Consider the following 21,653-nt stretch of genomic DNA (forward strand, 5'->3'; position numbering starts at 1 on the left):
ATGTGAAATAAAGCAAGAATTGTGATTTTGAAAGATGTCCCATCAAGGGGAACAATGATCACTATTTATAGAGCCCCTATGACACTTTGCACACTTATTTTCGCAAAACTAGCCGTTTATAGCCGTTATACTGCTTACTGTCCAGTAAGTATTCGAATACTATTCGTGAGGTATTCGAATACTTCAACTGGTATTCAAATACTTTTCTTAAGGTATTCGAATACTTTGTTCTCAGCACAAGTATTCGAATACAGTCAAGAGAGTATTCAAATACTGTCTTGACAGAACATTAATTATGCTGTTTTATGAGTTGTAAAGCATACCTTTTAGTCTCTAATCACTTTTAATGTATTTCCTTGACTTGTACATAATGTTTTGAGGTTACGAAATATGTCAAGGGTTTTTTTCATAATAATTAAAGCTTTTAAGTGATTGATGACATGGATAATGCATGCATGGAGTTAAATATCCTTTGAGCTCATTTATGCATCATTAATCAATTACCTTTACATTTAGATCTAAGCTCTCAAGAGCATGTTTCAATCTTGATCTTGTGTGTTGAATGATTTGCTCTTGTTGTCTTGTTTGAATTGCTTCCATGGACTTTTGATTGTTGCGAGTTGTATTATCTTTAACGTTGCTTATATGCTTGTTTGTTATCATCAAAACTCTTGCATAAGTGAACTCTTCATTTTAAGCGCATTGGTTTAACATAAATAAGCTTCAATCTCACGCTTGAAAGTGTAGAGAGCCACAGGAACTCATGGCTATGAACAAACAAATTCATCTAACCTCTGTTGACATCTCAAAACAAGACACATCCACTTCAAAGTCAGAGCAACCAGACTCAACATCACAATCACAAGAATCTGAAAATTTGGATAAGCGTAGACTAGAAGAGAAATTTATCGTGTTGAATATTGGGATCTTGCCATTCTTGTGGGTATAAATATGATGAGGAAGTTGGTGACCCTTCGTATCTGGTTCTGCCGGGATTTCAATTTGAGAGGCTACCGAAATATTGGTGGTGCCCGAACTGTGAAGCGGCGAAGAGTTTTTGCCGTGGTGACTTTTATGTTTTATTTTATAATTATTTTAATTTTGTAAAAATTTCAAAACTTTTACATTTTTAACTATATCGGACACAGTTAAAATCGCGTGTCGAGATAGTCAACGTGTCCGAAAATATTGACGCATGTTAGAACATGTCGGTGTCCGACACACATTTTTTCTTTTAGAATGACTTGTCATTGCTTCCTAGATCACTATTACCACCTTCGCCGTCATTACCACCATCGCCGTTGTCGCCGCTGCCACCGCCACATCATATTAAAAGGAAAGTGATGATTCAGAAAAAATTTATGCTTAATAGGAATATTTTTTATTATATTATTTATTGTGTTATCAAACGCAATTCTTATTTTCGAAATAAAAATAAAACATGTTATCAAATTTTTATTTTTTTTTCTCAAAAAATATTCGAAGGCATAAATTTTTTTTTGTTTCATTTCAAAAAAAATGCCAAAAAATAAAATAATTGTCATACACACTCTAAAACTCACACCTAATACCTTAACCTAGAGCACGTGATTTTTGAATATACAGCTAGTTGTTCCTGTCAAATTAAAGACGTGAGAGATTAAAACCAAAAAAAAAAAAAAAAAAAAAAACTTTTATGAATTAATCTTTTATACAGCTAGCTGTTCCTATTTTATTGATAAATTAATATTTTATGAATTATATAACGTGGATGATTTTAGTTCATGAATAATAGAGATTACGTATGAACTTTTAGTACGTCTATTTTTTTGCCAAAATAATTTTTATGTTAAGAATCCTAAGGTCCGTTTCATATACCAAAAAATAAGAAATTTTCTATTATAATATTTTTTTGTACTTTATTTGATTATTAAAATAGAATAATAGTGTTAGAAAATTATAATTTCTAATGTATTTGTGGGTTCCATATTGTATTAATAATTATATTATGCTATTTAATATATATTAAATAAATTAAAGTGATCAAATAAAGATGTCCAAATAGATTCTTAAGTAAGTGTGAGACAAATGAGTGGATAACAGTGTTGGGTCAATTAGGTATAATAAGAGCTTACTGACCTAACAATAAAGAAAAAACTATAAAAGGTTTGGTCCCCAAAATGTAAAATAACAACCGTAGTTTCTCTTTCCCATCAAGAGAGAGACCATACACTAAAGAATAAGAATTAGAGTTATTTGACTGAGGAAGATCGCATACCCCAAAGGAGAAGATCAAAGTTATTCCACTGCTATGAAGACATGTATGCATCCACCTTTATATTAGTATTCATTTATAATTTGGTATGATGGATCTTGATTTGTAGGTGATGGTTATCACCATAAGTTTAGGGGAAATTAATATTTCAATAATTGGTATCAGAGCTATCGTCGTATTCAATCGTGAGTGAATTAAGTTTTGTGTTTTTGGCATAAAGTTTTTATTTTTTGGGGTTTATTTTTGTTTTCTTTATATAAAGTCTTATTTTTTGGGGTCTCAATCCTATACATGACTTTAAATAGAGATAATGATTGTGCATCATTTTCAAGCTTTCATTTGAAAAGAAGGTTTACATGAGGTCTAGTGTGCATCTCTTTTTTTTAAGCCTTCCAATGAAAATGTATCTTATCCTTGATGTTATAAAAGATTACGTAGACAAATCTCGTATTTGTAAGGATTTTTTTTTGTTATTGGTATAATGATATAGTACGTGTGTAAATACATTAAGGATTGATAAAGAATAATATTCTTTATTATTATTATTTTTAATTGAATTTATTAACCCTAAATGTTACTATTTGAAATTGAATATGATAGATTTGTTAGCTGCCAAAGTGGCCAAATTTATAAAGGTTACTTTTTTTTTTGGGTATAATTTGGAGGTATCCCTATTCAACCTTCTCCGGTCACCTTGCCCTCGGGGTACGGCCCTGTAGGCTAACCCCTCATTGGAACAACGAGTGCATTGAGCTTCGCTACTGGAGGAAGGATGAGACTAATCCCTCATTCGAGGAAGGAGGCATATCCTCTGGCCCCCAAAGATTTTTCAAGAATTTGCTTCAGGCAGGGTTAAAATCAGTATATGGTTATTTGATTTGAGACATTGATTGGGCTATGTTGCCTTATTTGGTGAGCATGGGGGTTGTCCATGCCACATTGACTTCTGTCATTTTGGTTTAGTCTGAGTTGTATAATGTATTAGGATATTGTTCGGTCTATGTGTTGTAGTTCCGTGACTTGATACACAGTTATTTATACCATGAGGTTATTCAGTTAGTTATTTACTACAATTTACATACAGGCGATATTTTGAAAAAGAATAAGTAATCCACTTGGGTAATTAATGATGTTATCATAATTGGAAAGAAAAAGTTAGCTTCCGCATTTATTTAGCTGTGCCATTATCATATGTATGTTTAATACACCGGATGCACACAGGGTGTTACAGAATACTTATCACAAATGAGTCTCTAAGGTCCAAGGAATGAAGTTTCAAGCAACTAATCAACTTAAACCACTATTAATGGCACCAAAATTCTTCAAAAACCATCACTTTAGGAGGCGAATATCACTTCACACAATGATCGGCACTCGAAAATAAGGGTAGCAATATGTTCTTCTCAAGATTTTACACAAGTTTGGCTTTGAAATTGTAAGAACCCTCACCGTTAATTAAGGAAGATAATTAAATAAATATGAGAATTAGGAAATAATTCCATAGCTGACCCTAATAATTATGATATGGCTTAAATAATTATAGTAAGAGATTAAGAATGTTGAAAGTCGTTTTTCTGACGAAAAGTGCAGATACCAGTTCCGCTACTCGGTATAAATGCGTACCGATGAAGTATCCCGAAAAATTATAATAAGTGTGGAAATATTCCTAAAATATTATGTAGGACTAGTATGTCAAGTTTCAAGTCAAAATAATAAGAATTGGTGCCAGAACTGATACTAGCTATGGAAAAGCGCGTACCAGAAAGGTGCTGGGAAAAATAAAATAAAAATATGACAAATCTTAAAAAAATAAGTAGGTTCAGAGTCCTAAGTTTGGGATTAAAATGCTAAGCGTAACTATTAGTGCTAATACAATGTGTTAACACTTAAACCGGCTATATATACTCATTTTGGCCCAAAACCCTAGGCCATAATCAGTTTATACGTGACCCTTGGTGGTTGACCATCTTCCTCCACTGTTCCATTGTCTTCCTCCCTCCACTTGGTGAGCCAAGTGGCCATTCTTTTCCCAATCTCCTCTTTGAATCACCTTAGATGTTGTGAACTAGTCTTCAGAGGTTGAGAGGCACCATTTTCCTGAGTGTTCAGCCACTGCTTGTGAGAGTTTGAGAGTTGAGTTCCTTGGCTTGTGTGGTTGAAGCCATTTTCTTGGTGGTTGGTACTCCAAGGAGCTATCTTTGTGAAGAAAGGACCTTGTTTTGTTGTCATTTTCGTTTCCTTGCAAAGTCAGAACTGTGGGGACTTGGTGGTGAGCTCCAAGAGCTTTGCTTTCTCTGTTTTGAGCTGTTGGTAAGTTCCACCAACCTTTGATCATGAGTTAATAGTTTAAAATGAAGTCTTGATGCATGTAATAAGATAAAGCTGATAACTTAAGGTTGAGTAAGGTTAAACACACCTAGAAATGCATGTTGCTTCTGGAACTGTGAAAAGAACCACCTTTGGGAAGGATATCTCGCGAAATGCAGAACTGCATTCTGTCGCGAAATATTCGGTTATGATATCCGGATATAGGGTCTGTAGATATCTGAATATGGATATCCGGATATGATATCCAGATATGCATATCCGGATATGACCCTGACATATATCTGGATATTTTGGGTTTGCGTGAATAGTAACGGTACTGTTCATAAGAACTGAGTTATGGGTTTGTGGACCCTAGATTGATGAAGTTAGACTTCTATAATGAATTGTTAAGTCAGAATCTAAGTGATTAAGGGCTTGTGGCTTTGTGAGAAGCCTAAGACATGAAACATAAAAGAGAAGCGTTGTCTTTTGTTATATGCTTATGAGCTATGGTTGTTGACATGATTACTAGTCCAAAACAGATTGTGATTCTGCTGTGTTTGGGCTTTGTGCTTGGTTGGACTCTTGGTTTGGATAGTTAGCTTGCAAGGTAAGCTTTCGTGTCCTCGGTTTAGCCATTGTTGGTTCCACCATGTCCCATGGGGGGATGGTTTATATGCATGATGTGCTTTCATGTACTGTTTTGTTGAAATGCTATTGATCTATTAAGTGCAATTGCCTTATGATATGTATGTGGTGTTTCGCCTAGATAGGAGGAAGCCATGGGGTGGTCCTGTGGGCGGGTACAGCATGGGCGTGTACTGTGTGGGTAATAGACGTATTCCTGCACTTCTCTGATCAGTAGAATAGTTAACACACATGACATGATTATCTACTGCATTGCACTGATTTTGGAACTGATATTGAATTACTGCTTTTAGAACTTATATTGCACATGTAAGTGAGCTTGGGGTGGAAGATCCTTGAGGACCCCTTGTCTTACTGAGATTTCTGTTTAGAGATCTCACCCCACGTTTGGGCACCATTTTCAGGTTCAGGTAACTCGGGGGTTGAGACCTCGGGCGACAGTAGGCCGGAGCTGAGTTAGATGTCTGCTGTTACGTTTATATGCTGGATGCTGACATGACTTTTATCTGTTATTATGTTGTTTGATTTGAGACTGATGTTGGGCTTGTTGCCTTATTTGGTGAGCATGGGGATTGTCCATGCCGTATTGACTTGACTATGCTTTATTTTAGTTTCGAGTTATAATAATGTATCAGGATTATGTCCGGACTACGTGTAGTAGTTCCGTGATTTTAGATACTCACAATTATCTATATTATTAGGTAGTTCAGTTAGTTGTTGGATTGCAATTATATACAGGCAATGTTTTGAAAATGAATTAAGTAATTCAACTTGGCTAATGATAATGACGTCATAATTGAAAAGAAAAAGATATTCCGCATTTTTAATTAAGCGTGGCTTAATACGATGACATGTTAACAAACCGGGTATACACGGGGTGTTACATAAATCACTCAAATCCATGCCCTACAACTCAAGTTATGAAAATTTGAAGGTTTTTCTCACTCCTCCAATGGTGGCCACAAAATAGCAAGAAGAAGGGAGTAGAAAGATGAATGAAAACTGATTTTCCCATGTGTCTAAGTGCTCGCTTAAGTGAGATGGACCCCGCATGTGAAATTATCAATCTACCCATCACTTAAACCTAGTCATTTACGCTACTAACCTCCACTTAATTCATGAATTATTCATTTAGTTAAAATTTCAACATTCATCAAAGTCCATTAAAATTACTTTAACAGATGAATCTTAAGTTATTTGGTAGTTTGGTGAAATTACGATTTACCCTAGTTATGTACTTTCAGTACATTTTCCCCAAACCACCAAATTTCACCGAATAATTTCAATAATCATTTTTCTTGATTCTAAATATATCTTTCAACATATATTCAATCCTAGAACAATAATATCATTTCTGAGTTTTTCGATAAAATTGTACCATAATATTTTACCCGATAAAATCACCATTTATCAATTTTTCTAAAAAATGTCCATCCACTCCAAATTTGGTTCTGAATCCAAATTCGTTATTATTTTCATCAAATAATATCTAATTTCACCATTTCACAATTTAGGGTTATTTTCCTGTCAAATTACCATTTTTCCCTGATGGGTATTTTGACCCAAAACCCATAATTTTAACTAATTAAACCCCCTATCCCATAATTTAACTATTAACAATATATTTCAATTCTGCGAAGTGTTATACTAATTATCAAACCAAATTACTTTAGTCTTTATATTATTTTTATTTATATATTTTTATATAAATTCAATTTAAGGGATTTAACCATTGACGCACTAGTTAACACTGAGTTAACCATTAACCCGATACCTCCGATGAATGAATCAACAATTAAGGTTTAATAATATTGGTTCGTTCTATCATTTAATATACTTCAAATGTAACTAAAAAAATTATTTTAACTGTATATATATTAAGGGATTTGCATGACTTATGTTATTCCAGAACTTTCAAGATTTTTGCAGACACAACAATTAGTAAGTTCCATGAGATTTTTTTCTTCAAAATAAATATAAATAAAGCACGCATTTTGATGAGTGTATGACTGAAGATAATACTTCTCGTTGAAAGGAGAAGTATCAAACCCATATATTAATTTAATCAATCAATACATAATCAATTTGTTATCTAAGAAAATAATATAATCCACGTAAGTTCCCATTATTTATGAGCTGTTTACATGTTGATTTGGATGTGTGCAGTGTTGTCAAAGTGTTCAACGTTCTATTTCCAAAAAAAAAAAAAAAGTGTTCAACGTTCATTTCAGAGTAGTACGGCTGGTCCATTCATTGTGCTTTAAATGGGAACTACTATGATTGCTTCTACATTTACTCTTCTGTTCTTTGTAGCTAAGCTGCACCGATATATATATATATATATATATATATATATATATATATATATATATATAGAAAGGATTTATTTATAAATATTTTTTATAAATTACATTAAATATGATCAGTCATACACTCTTGATTGAAGTATGAACGGTTATACTTAATATAGTTTGTAAATAAAAAATTTGTAAATATAACATTTTCCTATGAAGCACCGATACTCCGAATATGCATATCGAAAAATGTATTGGAAACGTATTGTATCGTATCAACGATTTAATGGTCGTATCAAGAATGTATTGGGAACATATTGAACATGCCGTGTCTGAGTCGGTGCGACCTTCCCTATATATGATAAGTTATTTCTTCACCGGACATAAATTATTTTCAATGACTTTTAAAATTATGTTATTTTTTGAATTAATAAAGAGTATTTTTATAATTTTATTTATTTTTTATATATAAATTTTATCAAAATATCTTTTATTAATTTTTTTAAAATTATAAAAGCACGTTTTATTAATTCAAAATGATGTAATTTTAAGATGATTTTTTTCGGGAATGAAAAAAAATGGATCTACTTTGATTTGGTATTTTGGGTTAAATTCTTTGATTCCCTGAGGTGGTGTTTGGTTTAGCTCTTTTCAACATTTTCCCATCTATATGAAGTAAGGATTTTAGAAAAGCAACGTTTGTTTCAACAGGTTTTCTCCAAATCTCCATCTATGTAATTTGCATGTCTTTCCTAACTTTGCCTGAGAAACCAACGTTTCTGCACTGTTTATAATCCAAAATTGAGGTGGGTTTTTATGAAAAACCGGGTATGCTACTGTTGACACATTTCTTGGACACCCATTATACCCTAGCTCCTTGATGATAAGGTTTTGTCTTCCTTCTGTGGTCAGCAGCTGGCATTGATAAGGTTTTGTCTTCCTTCTCTGGTCACCAGTTCTGCACCCGCTTCTGCACGACTCTGTTGCTGTTGGTGTTGCTCCATCTTCAACTTTAAGGGCGATTGTGTTGATGATGGGAACGAAAAGCTTTGACTATTGAGATTAGAGTTGCAGTAGTCAGTAGACAAGAGAATAAATAACCTAACTAATTGATATATAAGGAAAATAAAATTAAAGCAAAATAAAAAACAAAAAAAAAGAGAGCAGGAGAAACCCTCGAGAGGAGAGGGTTGAGCAAATAAGAAGGAAGATGATCGATGAATTGATGATATTGATAGAGAGGAATATGGTTAAATGTGAAGTAGCATGCCCGTAAAAATATTGTAAAAACAGGGTTATTTTTGTAAAGATACCTAATTTCTCCATCTATATTTTACTTACAACCAAACATAGATTTTTAAAAAGTTACCTAATTTTTCCGGTAAAATTTTTTCCAACCAAACAATATTTTTTTACATTTATCTATCTATCTCACTTTCCTTCCATTTCCCTATTATTCATAAAATTTACCCTCAATCAAACACCCCCTGATACTCAATTAAATCCTCTTTTTTAGAAATGAAAGACATAATTTATCTCACTGAGTGAATCGGGCTTTTTACATTCTAGGTACAGTTAGTTTCCTTCCGAAGGGTATGTTTGAGTCCTCAAGCATTTGCTCTTTATCTTTCTTGGACTTGTGTCCTTCTGATTAGTTTTTTTTTTGTGTTTTTGTGTTTTTTTGTTGGATGTTACATATAGAAGGAACCATTGTTGTGTGGAAACAAGAAGTGGGGTTCTCTTACAGACATGGAACGGGAGAAGATTGGAGTGCCATTGTTGGAGAAACATTATTATGAGAATTGTCCGGGTTGTAAGGTGGAGCAAGCCAAAGAGCTCAAAAAAGATGTTACCTTTCGAAATATCTTCAATATATGGATCATTATGTTGTGCGGCTGTAAGCATTATATAAGAGTTTTTGGAATGAATCCTTTCATGTCTTAAATTTGAACATAACTATTTCATATGAATGGTGGTTTTTTTAATTGTTGATAGTAATAAATGATTGGAATTTCTTAAATTATGTGGTCATGTTAAAAGGAGATATTTATTTTTTTCATCTCTAATGGCTCTTTTGTTTTTGTGTTGTAAAGCTCTGCCTATATCATCTCTCTGGCCTTACCTTTATTTCATGGTGAGTTTATTACCAACTTTGGTTCACTTTTACCTTCCATTTCACTACATGGTTTCATCCTTCTGGTTTACTGTAATTGGATAAATTTCTGCCTTAAGTCTTTGATCCAGTTTTTTTTTAAGGAACAAAAAGTTTTGTGTAAGAATAATGTCCTTTTTTAAAGATGTTCCCACAACTATTAACTCTAGCTGTTTGTGTGGTTTTTGGAGTATACTTGACCATCAAACTTTGGAATGGGAGATTTTGGGAGAGCCGCCTCTTGTAACCGGATTAGTCGTGTAATTGATGAACCGATAGATATATATATACAAAATTTACACATGAGATCCTGATTTTTACATATAATGAGATCGCTTCAAATTTCAATTTAGGCCTGCAAATATAATTGTTTACTGTTCCCATGAACTGACATAAACTTCTCTCTAAGTAACAGCTAATCCTCAGAGGCGTTAATCAGAAACTTTCCTTAAATATATAATGTTCCATTCACTGTTATTCCTAGTATTATAGCTTACATTTTAATATACAACTGCAAACTTTTGGATATGCCAATGACAATTCCTAATTGCTTTTTGCTTTCCCCTCTTCTTTTCCAATTTTGTTTTGAAATAATCAAGAAATCAAACTCTGCTTAACGATTGATATTAATTAATTAGTGCTTCACATGATATGCATCCTCAACAATGCAACTTTTAAGATAACCATATAACAAATATTTACTTTTAGGTAAAGGATTTTAATATTGTAAAAAGAGAGGAAGATATCAGTGCCTATGCTGGTTATGTGGGTAAGATTACTTTTTAGTACTTCCATTCTATGATGCGTTCAGTCATCATAAGTCTTTATTTCTGATCCTGATATGACTTTGAAAATGTTGTAGGATCTGCATTTATGCTTGGAAGATCTTTGACATCTATATTGTGGGGAATAATAGCTGATCGCTATGGTAGAAAACCTGTTATTATTATAGGGATTATCTCTGTGTAAGTATATATGTGACTAAGGTGGATGCTTTCTTTCAAGTTATATTACATGTTTTCCCTTAACAACAGTGATGCTTTTTTTTATTTCAGTGTCATTTTCAACACATTATTTGGCCTAAGCACAAGTTTTTGGATGGCTGTTATTATGAGATTTTTTCTTGGAGGTTTAAATGGTTTGATGGGACCAATGAAGGTACTACCAATTTACGCACTATATGTCAAAATTTCTGTCTGCAAATCATATATTTCAGTATGAGGTAACATTACAAATTTATATACATAGAGAGAGTAATTCTTGCCTAAATAATTTCTAAATCAAATCCCATGATTAGAGACCTATAATTACAAAGAATCGCTAAACATACTCCTAATTTACAAATCATTCCTAATTTACAGCTCATTCCTAATCTACAGCTCATTCCATCACTCCCCTCAAGTTGGTGAATAAATATTTTGAATGCCCAACTTGTCAAGTGAGCTGTTAAAAACTTTTCTAGCTACCGCCTTTGTTAAGATGTCCGCTAGTTGGTCTTCTGATCTCACAAATGGAAGGCAAATAATCTTTGAATCTAGATTTTGCTTGATGAAGTGACGATCTATTTCAACGTGTTTCGTTCGGTCATGATGAACTGGGTTATGTGATATATCAATAGCTGCCTTGTTGTCACAAAACAACCTCATTTCAGATTCTGGGGTGAACCCCATCTCTAATAGGAGCTTTCGAAGTCAGAGTAGTTCACACACACCTTTAGCGATTCCTCTAAATTCAGCCTCAGCACTAGACAATGCCACTACCTTTTGTTTCTTACTCTGCCAAGTGATTAGGTTGCCTCCAACAAATGTAAAATAACCTGCAGTTGATCTCCTATCATAAGTGCTCCCGGCCCAATCTGCATCAGTGTATCCTTCAACTTCCAAATGGCCATTTCTTTTGAAAAATAATCCCCTCCCCGGTGAAGTCTTCAAATATTGAAGTACACGTAATACCCCATTCATATGATCTTCACCATGAACTGGCTAAGAACACTTACAGCATACGCTATATCAGGTCTAGTGTGAGATAAGTATATTAACTTACCTATCAGCCTCTGATATCTTTCTTTGTTGGTTGGTACCTGATCTGGATATTCTCCAAGTTTGTGGCTTTGAACTATAGGTGTATCTGCAGGTTTACAGTCTAACAATCCAACTTCAGCTAACAAATCCAGCACGTATTTTCGTTGACAGAGAAATATTCCCACCTTGGAGCGTGCCACTTCAATTCCAAGGAAGTGTCTTAGACCACCCAGGCTTTTCATTTCAAATTCCTTAGATAATTTTGCTTGGAGTATAGCAATTTCTGTTGAGTCATTTCCTGTAATTATCATGTCATCCACATAAATTATTAAGGCTGTAATATTACCTTGGCATGTCTTTAGGAACAATGTTTGATCTGAATTGCTTTGAGCATATCCATATTTTTTCATAGCTGCTGCAAAGCGACCAAACCATGCTCGAGGAGACTGTTTTAGGCTATATAGAGATCTTTCAAGTTTGCAGACTGTATTATTTTTCAGTCCAGGAATGGAATATCCCGGTGGTATATCCATGTAAATTTCCTCCTCTAGATCTCCATGGAGGAAAGCATTCTTCACATCAAATTGATGGGGCAACCATTCTAAATTTGCTGCAATAGATAATAGTACTCGCACTGTGTCAAATTTAGCTACTGGAGAGAATATTTCTTGATAGTCAATACCATATGTCTGAGTATACCCCTTTGCCACAAGTCTCGTCTTGTACCTCTCTACAGATCCATCTGTTTTGTATTTTACTGTAAACACCCATCTGCATCCCACAGTCTTCTTTCCAACTGGAAGTTCCACTAGCCTCCATGTATTATTTTTCATGAGAGCAGTCATTTCCTCCTCCATTGCTTTAACCCACTTTGGGTCTTCTAGAGCTTCTTCAACCCGATTTGGAATATGGATGGAGGATACATTGGAGACAAATGCCTTCAAGGATGGTGATAGTTTTTCTATTGATACATAATTTGCAATTGGATAGGTGGATTGTTTTACTCCTATATCTGGAGAATATCTATTTGGAGGCTTTCCTCGATTTCTCCTGTCAGGAAATTTGAATCTCATAGGAGTGTTAGAACCAACAATATTCTCAGTTTTAAGGGAACTTACCTCAAGTATATCCGCTAGAGATTGGTCTGGTACTTGACAAGGGATAGGTTGTTCTGTCCTAGGCATATCATCACCTTCTAGCTCAGCTTCAATGTGTCCAACATGTTCAGTAGTCGTATCTTTAGCGAGGGTATCAGTAGTATGCTCAGTAGCAATAATGTCTTCAGTAGCATGTTCAGTAACAATTGTATCTATCTCAGGAATATTTAAATTCTCATTCTCTCTAGATAAAATTCCTCCTCCAGATGTCCCTCCAACTATTCTAGCTAGTTCCGTATCAATATTTGTCTCCCACCAATTCAGACTTTCTGTGCTAGCCTCCCCCTGGAAGGATGAATTGGAATCCGAGAAAAAAAATCTGTCTCAACAAAGGTCACATCCATGGTAACATAGGTTCTGTGGGTAGAGGGGTGGTAACAACGGTAGCCTTTTTGGTGAGTTCCATATCCTAAGAATAAGCAGCGGAGAGCACAAGGATCAAGTTTAGTTCGATGAGTAAGGGGTACATGCACAAACGCCACACAACCAAACACTCGTGGTGGAAGACTGAGGATGGAAGGTAAAGGAACATGTGCATTTAGAGCTTGATAAGGTGTCTGGAAATTCAAGACCTTAGAGGGCATACGGTTAATCAAGTTTACTGCAGTGGCGACAACACTGTCCCAGAATTTTGGAGGAACATGTTTCTCAAATAAGAGGGATCTAGCAGTCTCAAGAATGTGTCGATTTTTCCTTTTAGCTACCCCATTCTGTTGGGGTGTACCAGGGCATGAGGACTCATGGATCATACCCTACTGCTGAAAAAATTCCCGAAGTGATGCATTCATATATTCTCCACCAACGTCACTTCGCAATACTTTTATTTGTGCTCCAAACTGAGTTTGAATCATTGTGTGAAAGGCTTTAAACAAAGCAGTGACTTCATCTTTCCTTTTAATCAAGTAGAGCCAAGTCATCCTAGTACAATCATCTACAAACAATACAAACCAACGATTTGTTGACATACCAATAACAGGGGAAGGTCCCCACGCATCTAAATGGATCAAAGAAAATGGAATAGAACTTTCATTGAAGCTTATTGGAAATGGCACTCTATGACTTTTGGCCAAAATACAAGTATGACATGTAAATTAAAATCTGTCAAACCAACAAATAAATGAGGAAGTAGTCTCTTAAGATAGCTAAAGGATGGATGTCCCAAACGAGTATGCCACAACCAGATCTCTTTCTCCTTACTAGCTGAACTGGTTTGTACATGATTGACCCTGCCATGACTAACATCATCTAGGTAGTACAGCCCCCCTTTCCTAGTACCACAACCAATTATCTCCTTCGTGCGGATATCCTGAAAAAGACAAAATGAAGGATACATGAGAACTACACAATTTAGATCTTCAACTGCTTGCCCAACAGACAATAGCCGAGTGGATAGTGAAGGAATAAGAAGTGTGTTGGGTAAAGTAAATGTGGATGAAAGTTCAACAACTCCTGAACCAATTACAGGGTGTTCATTCCCATTGGCATTTATAATCTTATTGCATCTAGGCCTGCTCAGATTAGCTAAGTCATGGGGGTCAAATGTCATGTGGTCTGTAGCACCTGAATCAATAATCCATTTATTGGAGGGGAATTGCTAGAAAAGAAGCTACAACCAAGATTACCTTCTAGGAAGCCAACATTACCTTCCATGCCAAGATGTGGCTTACTTGATTGCATGGTTGTGGATTCTAGGGGTAATGGGACATCAGCAGTGGCCATTGAAGCTTTTCCTTTGGTTTCGGCCTGCTTGCGAGCTTTCAAATCTTTCCACCAATCTGGGTAACCGTGAATTTTAAAGCATGTTTCTTGCGTCTGTTTCGGATTTCCACAATGTGTGCAGCCTCCCCCTATCTGTGAGAATTGTTTAGAGTTTGAACTGGAGCGCCCTATTCCTGGTTTGGAATTCTGCAAAGACATGTAGGGTTGATCTTTGTTAGTCACCTTGCCCCCTTTTCCTGCCATGGCTGCAACATCGTAGATGCCATGGTCCTTAGAGAGCATCACACTTTGTCGAACATCCTCTCTCCGCACCCTTGTATATGCTTGCTCTACCGTAGGAAACGGTTGCATCTGCAGTACATCAGCTTTCACCTTGTCGAGGCGATCATCGAGCCCATCAAGGAATGTATAAACACGATCTTCCTGCAGAGCGGCATTAAACTTCTTTATATCATCAACATAGAGCATCGGATTGGGGCGTCTAAAGTTAATCTCCCTCCAAAGAGCTTGGAAATTATTGTAGTAGGCTTCAATCAATCCACCCCCTTGTCGCATCCTTGTGACACGACGCTTCAAGTCATAAACTTCAGACGCATCAGTACCATCAAAGAAGGTGGTTGCAACCGCATCCCAAACTGATTTTGCAGTTGGGTAGCGAATGAAGTTGCAAATTAAACTCGGGTCCATGGAATTAACCAGCCAGCCTTTCACGGCTGAATCCTCAATCTTCCATCGTCGATATGTCGGATCTGTCAATAATGGCACGGGTATGTCGCCATTGATATAACCAAGTTTGTCTTTCCCGGTGATAAACATCTCCACGACCTGGGACCAAAGGCCATAGTTTGTTCCGTTCAGTTTCACAGCGATTTGCGGTACAGGGGTGGATTCATGTGTTGCAGTAGTGTGATGGGTCTAGTTTTGAGAGAGTATTTGGGCAAGTTTAGTGGTAAGGCTTTCCAAAAAAATTCGGTGGTGGGTTTTTCATGTGTGTTTTCAGGTGTAGCAACTTCTGCTGAAGAATCAGTCATGGTGGGATTGGATTCTTTTTTTTGTTTTTTTTAGATTTGGGAGGTCGTATTTTGGTAGGTGCGATGAGTGGAAGAGATGGTGGAGGTTGAGGATGATGGTGGCTATGGAAGTTTGGGGCAGCAGCTGTTCAAGAGAGAAGAAGAAGAATAGAAGAACAAAAAAATCTAGGTCATGTCAATTTTTGAAAATTCAGGTCATAGGTTCTTAGACGAACCTGCTCTGATGCCATGTCAAAATTTCTGTCTGCAAATCATATATTTCAGTATGAGGTAACATTACAAATTTATATACATAGAGTAATTCTTGCCTAAATAATTTCTAAATCAAATCTCATGATTAGAGACCTATAATTACAAAGAATCGCTAAACATACTCCTAATTTACAAATCATTCCTAATTTTTACAGCTCATTCCTAATTTACAGCTCATTCCATCACTATATATACCTAATATTTCATTTCATCCATTAACATATGGCACAAATAAAAGTTGGAATTTGTTTACTTGGGTATCTGTTTATAATATATGTATGTCATATTCTATTGTATTAACAGGCTTATTCTACTGAAATTTTTCGAGAAGAATACCAAGCTCTAGGACTCTCTACCGTAAGCCTCAGTAACCTTTGCCTACTATTATTTCTTGGAAGCACTTGTTGATCATAATAATTCAAAGTGTGATCTGATTTCAGGTGGTTGCAGCTTGGGGTGTAGGTTTAGTCTTTGGGCCAGCATTGGGAGGTTATTTGGCTCAGGTAAACTTTTCATTTATTTTTTCCTTCAGTGTGGGAAAAGGGCAAGCCTTGGAGCAGCGTTATGGTTGCTCCTTGTGACCGGAAGGTCACTCGATCCTCACCTCCACTCTTGCAAGTCAGGGAGATTTGTGCACTTGGATTTGCCCTTTTTTCCTTTTGCCCTTTGCGTGAAGAGGGTGAGCTTCTAGTAGTGGTAAAACTGCTCTTTTGTGATATGCAAGGGTAAGAATACAAGAATGCCCTCAACCCTCCATGACCTTAAGAATACAAGCAATGGTTTTTTCTCTGATACATTTTGAAATCTTGTATTGTAGCCAGCAGTCAAATACCCACATCTATTTACAAATGGTTCCTTTTGGGATAAGTAAGTACATTTTTTATTATTTTTTTAATTTTATAAAAAGCTGATTCAATTCTGTCTTTCCTTCTTTCTACTTTTTTTCCTTTGTTGTACTGAATTTCATTAGTCAAATCTTAAATCTCTCTGCAGGTTTCCATACTTCTTGCCCTCCTTTATAATATCAGCTTTTGCACTTCCTGTAGCAATTTCTTGCATCTGGCTTCCAGTATGTATATTACATTAATCACAGATATCTTTGCATTTTTTATGTTTTGTGACTTTATTCTGACCTTAATATGATGACATATCAGAATGTAGCACCTTTTTTCCTTTTATTTATGTCAGAGATATAATAAAACCATTCACGTGCCTTTTTCCAAAAGTTTTTGGTTCATGACTCTGTCAACTAAATTGTTTTAAAATAATTGCATTACTGAAGGAGACACTTCACAACCATAGTGAGTCCACTGACAACACTGAAGCTTTAGAAAGTGGAAAAAGTGGGGTTAACAAAGACAAGTTGATCCAAAAAGATGAAAGCATCCTCAGAAATTGGCCCCTAATGTCATCTATCATTGTTTACTGTGTTTTTGCACTTCATGATATAGCTTATTCAGAGGTATTATTATTCCTGCTTAAAGACGTTGCTGTTTTGACTTCTTTTTGTTTTCTACAAATTGATATTCTTCTAATTGGCTATAAGTAACCAAACACCATTCTACATTTTCGTTAGGTTTTCTCATTATGGGCTGTGAGTCCTCTAAGGTTAGGCGGTTTGAACTTTACAACTGATGTTGTTGGTAATGTTCTTGCTATATCAGGTACATCCTTGACATCTATGAATCTTCAAGAATTGCACTTGTACATACTAAACTTTCACATCAATAACAATTTCAAGAGAGTGAGCCTTGGAGCAGCGGTAAAGTTACTCCTTATGATCGGAAGGTCACGGGTTCGAGTCTGGAAAACAGCCTCCTTGCAATATGCAAGGGTAAGGCTGCGTGCACCCCCACCCTTGCAAATTGTTGAGATATATAAAACCATTAAAAATCCCTCACCCACTAGCTTAAGTTTTTGGGTTGAATTGGTTCTTTACATGGTATTAGAGCCTCGTGTCCCGGGTTCGATCCTCGCCGCCCCCCACTTTCTTTCAAGTGGAATTTCTTTGTTCGCACAAGTAGGTGGGTCTGTGCATTGTCCACCCTTCAAGCCCAGTGGGCTCTCGTGTGAGGGGGCGTGTTGAGATATATAAAACCATTAAAAAGCCCTCACCCACTAGCTTAAGCTTTTGGGTTGAATTGGTTCTTTACACAAATCAAGGAACCTTGTATATTTTCAACAATAACATAACATAATATATATACACTTGAACTCTATTAAATTTTTTCTCATGGATTTGCATAGAAACAAAGATATACACTTATTTTTTTGTGCATTACTTGATAGATATGCTGCTTAATTACTGATTTCTCAACTGGTCAGGTCTTGCTATTATAATCTTCCAGCTTGGCCTATACCAATCAGTGCAAAAAGTTTGTGGACCTATTGTCCTTGCTCGCATTGCAGGGGTTAACTTTCTCTTTTTTTGTGGCAATTACTGTGATTCAGCATTTCATTGTTTGTTTATTTTAAAACATGTCTTGTTATTTGGCATCATGTGTAGGTGTTATCCATACCCATCTTGCAAAGCTACCCTTTCATGACAATGTTGTCAGGCTTAACACTGCACATAGTGATATATAGTGCTTCCATTCTAAAGAATCTGACCACTGTAAGTGAACCTCTTTAAGTATATAACCAATCATGAGCGATATTGAGGGTGTAAATGAATGGAATTGACTTCACTAAACCTTGTAAGATCAGCTTAATTTATTGCAAAAGGTTATGTTCATTAAACTTGCCTAATTTTATTCTTTTTACTGGACTTATATAGGAGATAATTTCAACTGGTTTATTAATTCTGCAAAATAGAGCAGTGGTAAATTTTTGACTCAGGTCTTTTACATTTGTTTCCTTACAAATGTTGAGATTTTTTATTTTAATGGAATTGTGACATACATGGCATGTTGATTTGGAAAAACAGAAACAACATCAAAGGGGGGTAGCTAATGGCATTTCTATGACTGCTATGTCAGCATGTAAAGTAATTGGACCAGCCGCAGGTGGTGCCATGTGAGTATCCCTTTGATTTCTTTAGCTTCTATTTGACTTATGAGTCATTGTTAATTAAATGTGATTGTGGATCTCAATAGGAGATCAGTGTTTTAAATAAGTCTTCCTAAAAATGGTGTATTGTAGATATTGTACTTTGTAAAGAACCTTGGGATACACCACCCCAAAAGCTAGCTCAAAGGGTGGTAGTGCCCAAGGCCTTATAAAGGCCACATTAGTTGCACATACAACCAATGTGAGACTATATATCTCAACACGCCCCCTCACACGAGAGCCCATTGGGCTTGAAGCGTGGACAATGCAACAGGCTCAGCCAACCTGTGCTAAGAAACTCCACAAGAGAAAGTGGGGGGCGGCGAGGCTCTGATACCATGTAAAGAACCTTGGGATACACCACCCCAAAAGTTAGCTCAAAAGGTGGGAGTGCCCAAGGCCTTATAAAGGCCACATTAGTTGCACATACAACCAATGTGGGACTATATATCTCAACATACTTGTTTTCTGTTATATAGAATATTCGTAAGTGCACGAGGGCGGGCTTGGAATAGTGGTAATTTTGCTCCAAGGTCACTGTTTCGAATCTGGAAAACAGTCTTTTTGCAAATATGTAAGGATAAGACTGTATAAAAGAATTGCGTTGACCCCTACCCTTGCTAGTCGAGGTTTAATATGGAGGGTCTTTTAATAGAATATTCATAAGTCATTTCTGTCCGAAAGTTCATGCTGCTAAGTTCCTTTATGATATGGTCAAGTCTTCTGTGTTCAAGACTTTTATTAGACTTGTAGTTTAACAGCAGGAATAGATATTGTAGGCTTGACAAATTGGATCAGTTGCTGACGTAAAATGTGATTATTTTAAAATATAGAAGGTTGTTTCCAGATAAGGACATAATAAGAACCTGAAATGGATTAACATACAAATTTGCTTTCAAACCTAACTGTGTGTAGACTAGATTGAACTTCATCAGTTATAGTAAGTGAGTTATGGAGATTAACTTTCTCTACTTTCTGATCTAATTGCAGTTGATAAATGTTCATTCGTAAAATATTTTGTGCTGCTGGGAGTATGGCATATAACATTAATCAACAATACTTTCTGACTTTAATGATAAAATGAAAATTATATCTAGTATTCTGATTTTGCTCTTGGTCAATGCAGATTAGCTTTGTCACAAAAGCGGTTAAATGCTTCTTTCCTCCCAGGTATGATGCTCAACTAATTTGTTTGAGCTGGTTTCTATATCTGATGCTAAATTTTGAAATCCTTAATCTAATTGTCAAGTTCACTCATAGTGTGTTCATTAATAGGAAAGAACATAACATGACTAACCTCTTGTACTGCATAAAGAGTTTTTAGCCGCTTTTTAGCCATTCTGATGCGGAATCCAAGACATTTCACTGGTTTAATCTTTTTGGCAAATTATTTATCAATATAATACGAGTGAAACGCATCTGCCATGTGTTGCACTCTGCAAGACAAGCATGGGGTGAATGTGCGACTTGAATGCGCATACCCAAAATGCGCGTCTTGCATTGCTTGATTTTTGCACACGTTGCACATGGGGTGATGCACGACTTAAACACGCTCACTTCTCATGCTCGTTTCACTAGCATTAGATTGGTAAATAATTTGTCAAAAAAATTAAACCGGTGAAATAGTTTATGTTTTGCATCAATATGGTTAAAAGGCCGTTTTTACCTTGAACTAAAGCAAAGAAAGAAAATGCAATTTTAGAATAACATGTGTGAACTCTTGTTCCACCCTCTTAAGCTGTGTATTCATTTTATTTTTTCTTTTAGTTTTTTTGGTGGATAGGATGGTTGTAGTTGACTATGAACTATTAATTAGCTATACTAAGATATCAATGGGAATGGATTATCATGTCTCATTTTGACATAGCCACGTTATGTGAAAAAACTTAACCTGTTGATTAACATATCAACGGTTATAGTCTTAACGACAATTCGCAAAATGAAAAAAGAGGAAATGATCATGGTAATTGCTAACCATTGATTTATTAATGAATGACTAAGATTTTTTATATAATGTGATTATGTTAAAATGGTAAATGAAAGGGTGCATTCCCTATGTCAATATAGTTAGGGACATGTTTTCTTTTGCTAGCTATATTAATGGAAGTTCATTGTTGTACATTCCAATGGCAGGCACCCATCTGGTCTTCTTTGTCCTCAATGTTGTTGAAGGACTTGGAGTGTTGTTGATGTTCAAACCATTCCTAACTGAAAAGAAGAAAGCACCCACAGAGCAGTTACATTGATGATTGATATCAGTAAATTTTGCATAAGGGGTGAAGCATCTTAAGGTTATTTGTGTGCAATAGTGTTGAGATTGTAACGGCGATGCTTGTTGCTAATGGATAGCACCAAAATGCAAGATGAATTAATTTAACTTTTTGGGCCAGCCCATTAAAAAGAACGAGAATGGGGCCTCTAAAAATGTGAGTATCTTCGGCTAGCCCTTTTAACCCGCAGGTTAACTATAAATGGCAGCTTGAAATATTTTTGGAATTATTGCGTTTGGACATCGGAGATTTTAGATGTAAGAAAATTAGGATTAGATTTGATATCATTTGAGTTTGGAATATGTAATTTCATGTGATTATTTGATATAGTATATATCTAAAATTAAATAAAATTGGTCTTGATTCTGACTAAATTTTAATTGGGAAAAATTATTATCATTTTAAATGATATAATTTTGTGTCATTTTAAATGAAATGACCATATTTTGATATATATTTTGTATTAAAATATGGTCGTCCTAATTAAGATTACACAAAAT

At 35.5% G+C, this 21,653-nt stretch overlaps 1 protein-coding gene across 1 annotated transcript; it reads left to right on the forward strand.

Annotated features, from left to right (window-relative positions):
- The first annotated feature begins 9,372 nt into the window (after positions 1-9,372).
- On the forward strand, positions 9,373-21,129 carry LOC133297890 (protein ZINC INDUCED FACILITATOR-LIKE 1-like). The gene is made up of 17 exons (XM_061497119.1): positions 9,373-9,400; positions 9,597-9,637; positions 10,364-10,424; positions 10,518-10,620; positions 10,711-10,813; positions 16,139-16,202; positions 16,286-16,338; positions 16,653-16,702; positions 16,829-16,904; positions 17,118-17,297; positions 17,412-17,499; positions 18,161-18,246; positions 18,342-18,449; positions 18,612-18,656; positions 18,762-18,850; positions 20,010-20,053; positions 21,017-21,129. The coding sequence occupies exons 1-17, from the start codon at positions 9,388-9,390 to the stop codon at positions 21,127-21,129; spliced, it is 1,317 nt and encodes a 438-aa protein (XP_061353103.1). The 5' UTR covers positions 9,373-9,387.
- The last annotated feature ends 524 nt before the right edge of the window (positions 21,130-21,653 follow it).

The sequence above is a fragment of the Gastrolobium bilobum genome, unplaced genomic scaffold, assembly GCF_033153095.1.
Source record: "Gastrolobium bilobum isolate Gb01-03AN ecotype WA unplaced genomic scaffold, APGP_CSIRO_Gbil_v1 utg19092, whole genome shotgun sequence".
Lineage (NCBI taxonomy): Eukaryota > Viridiplantae > Streptophyta > Magnoliopsida > Fabales > Fabaceae > Gastrolobium > Gastrolobium bilobum.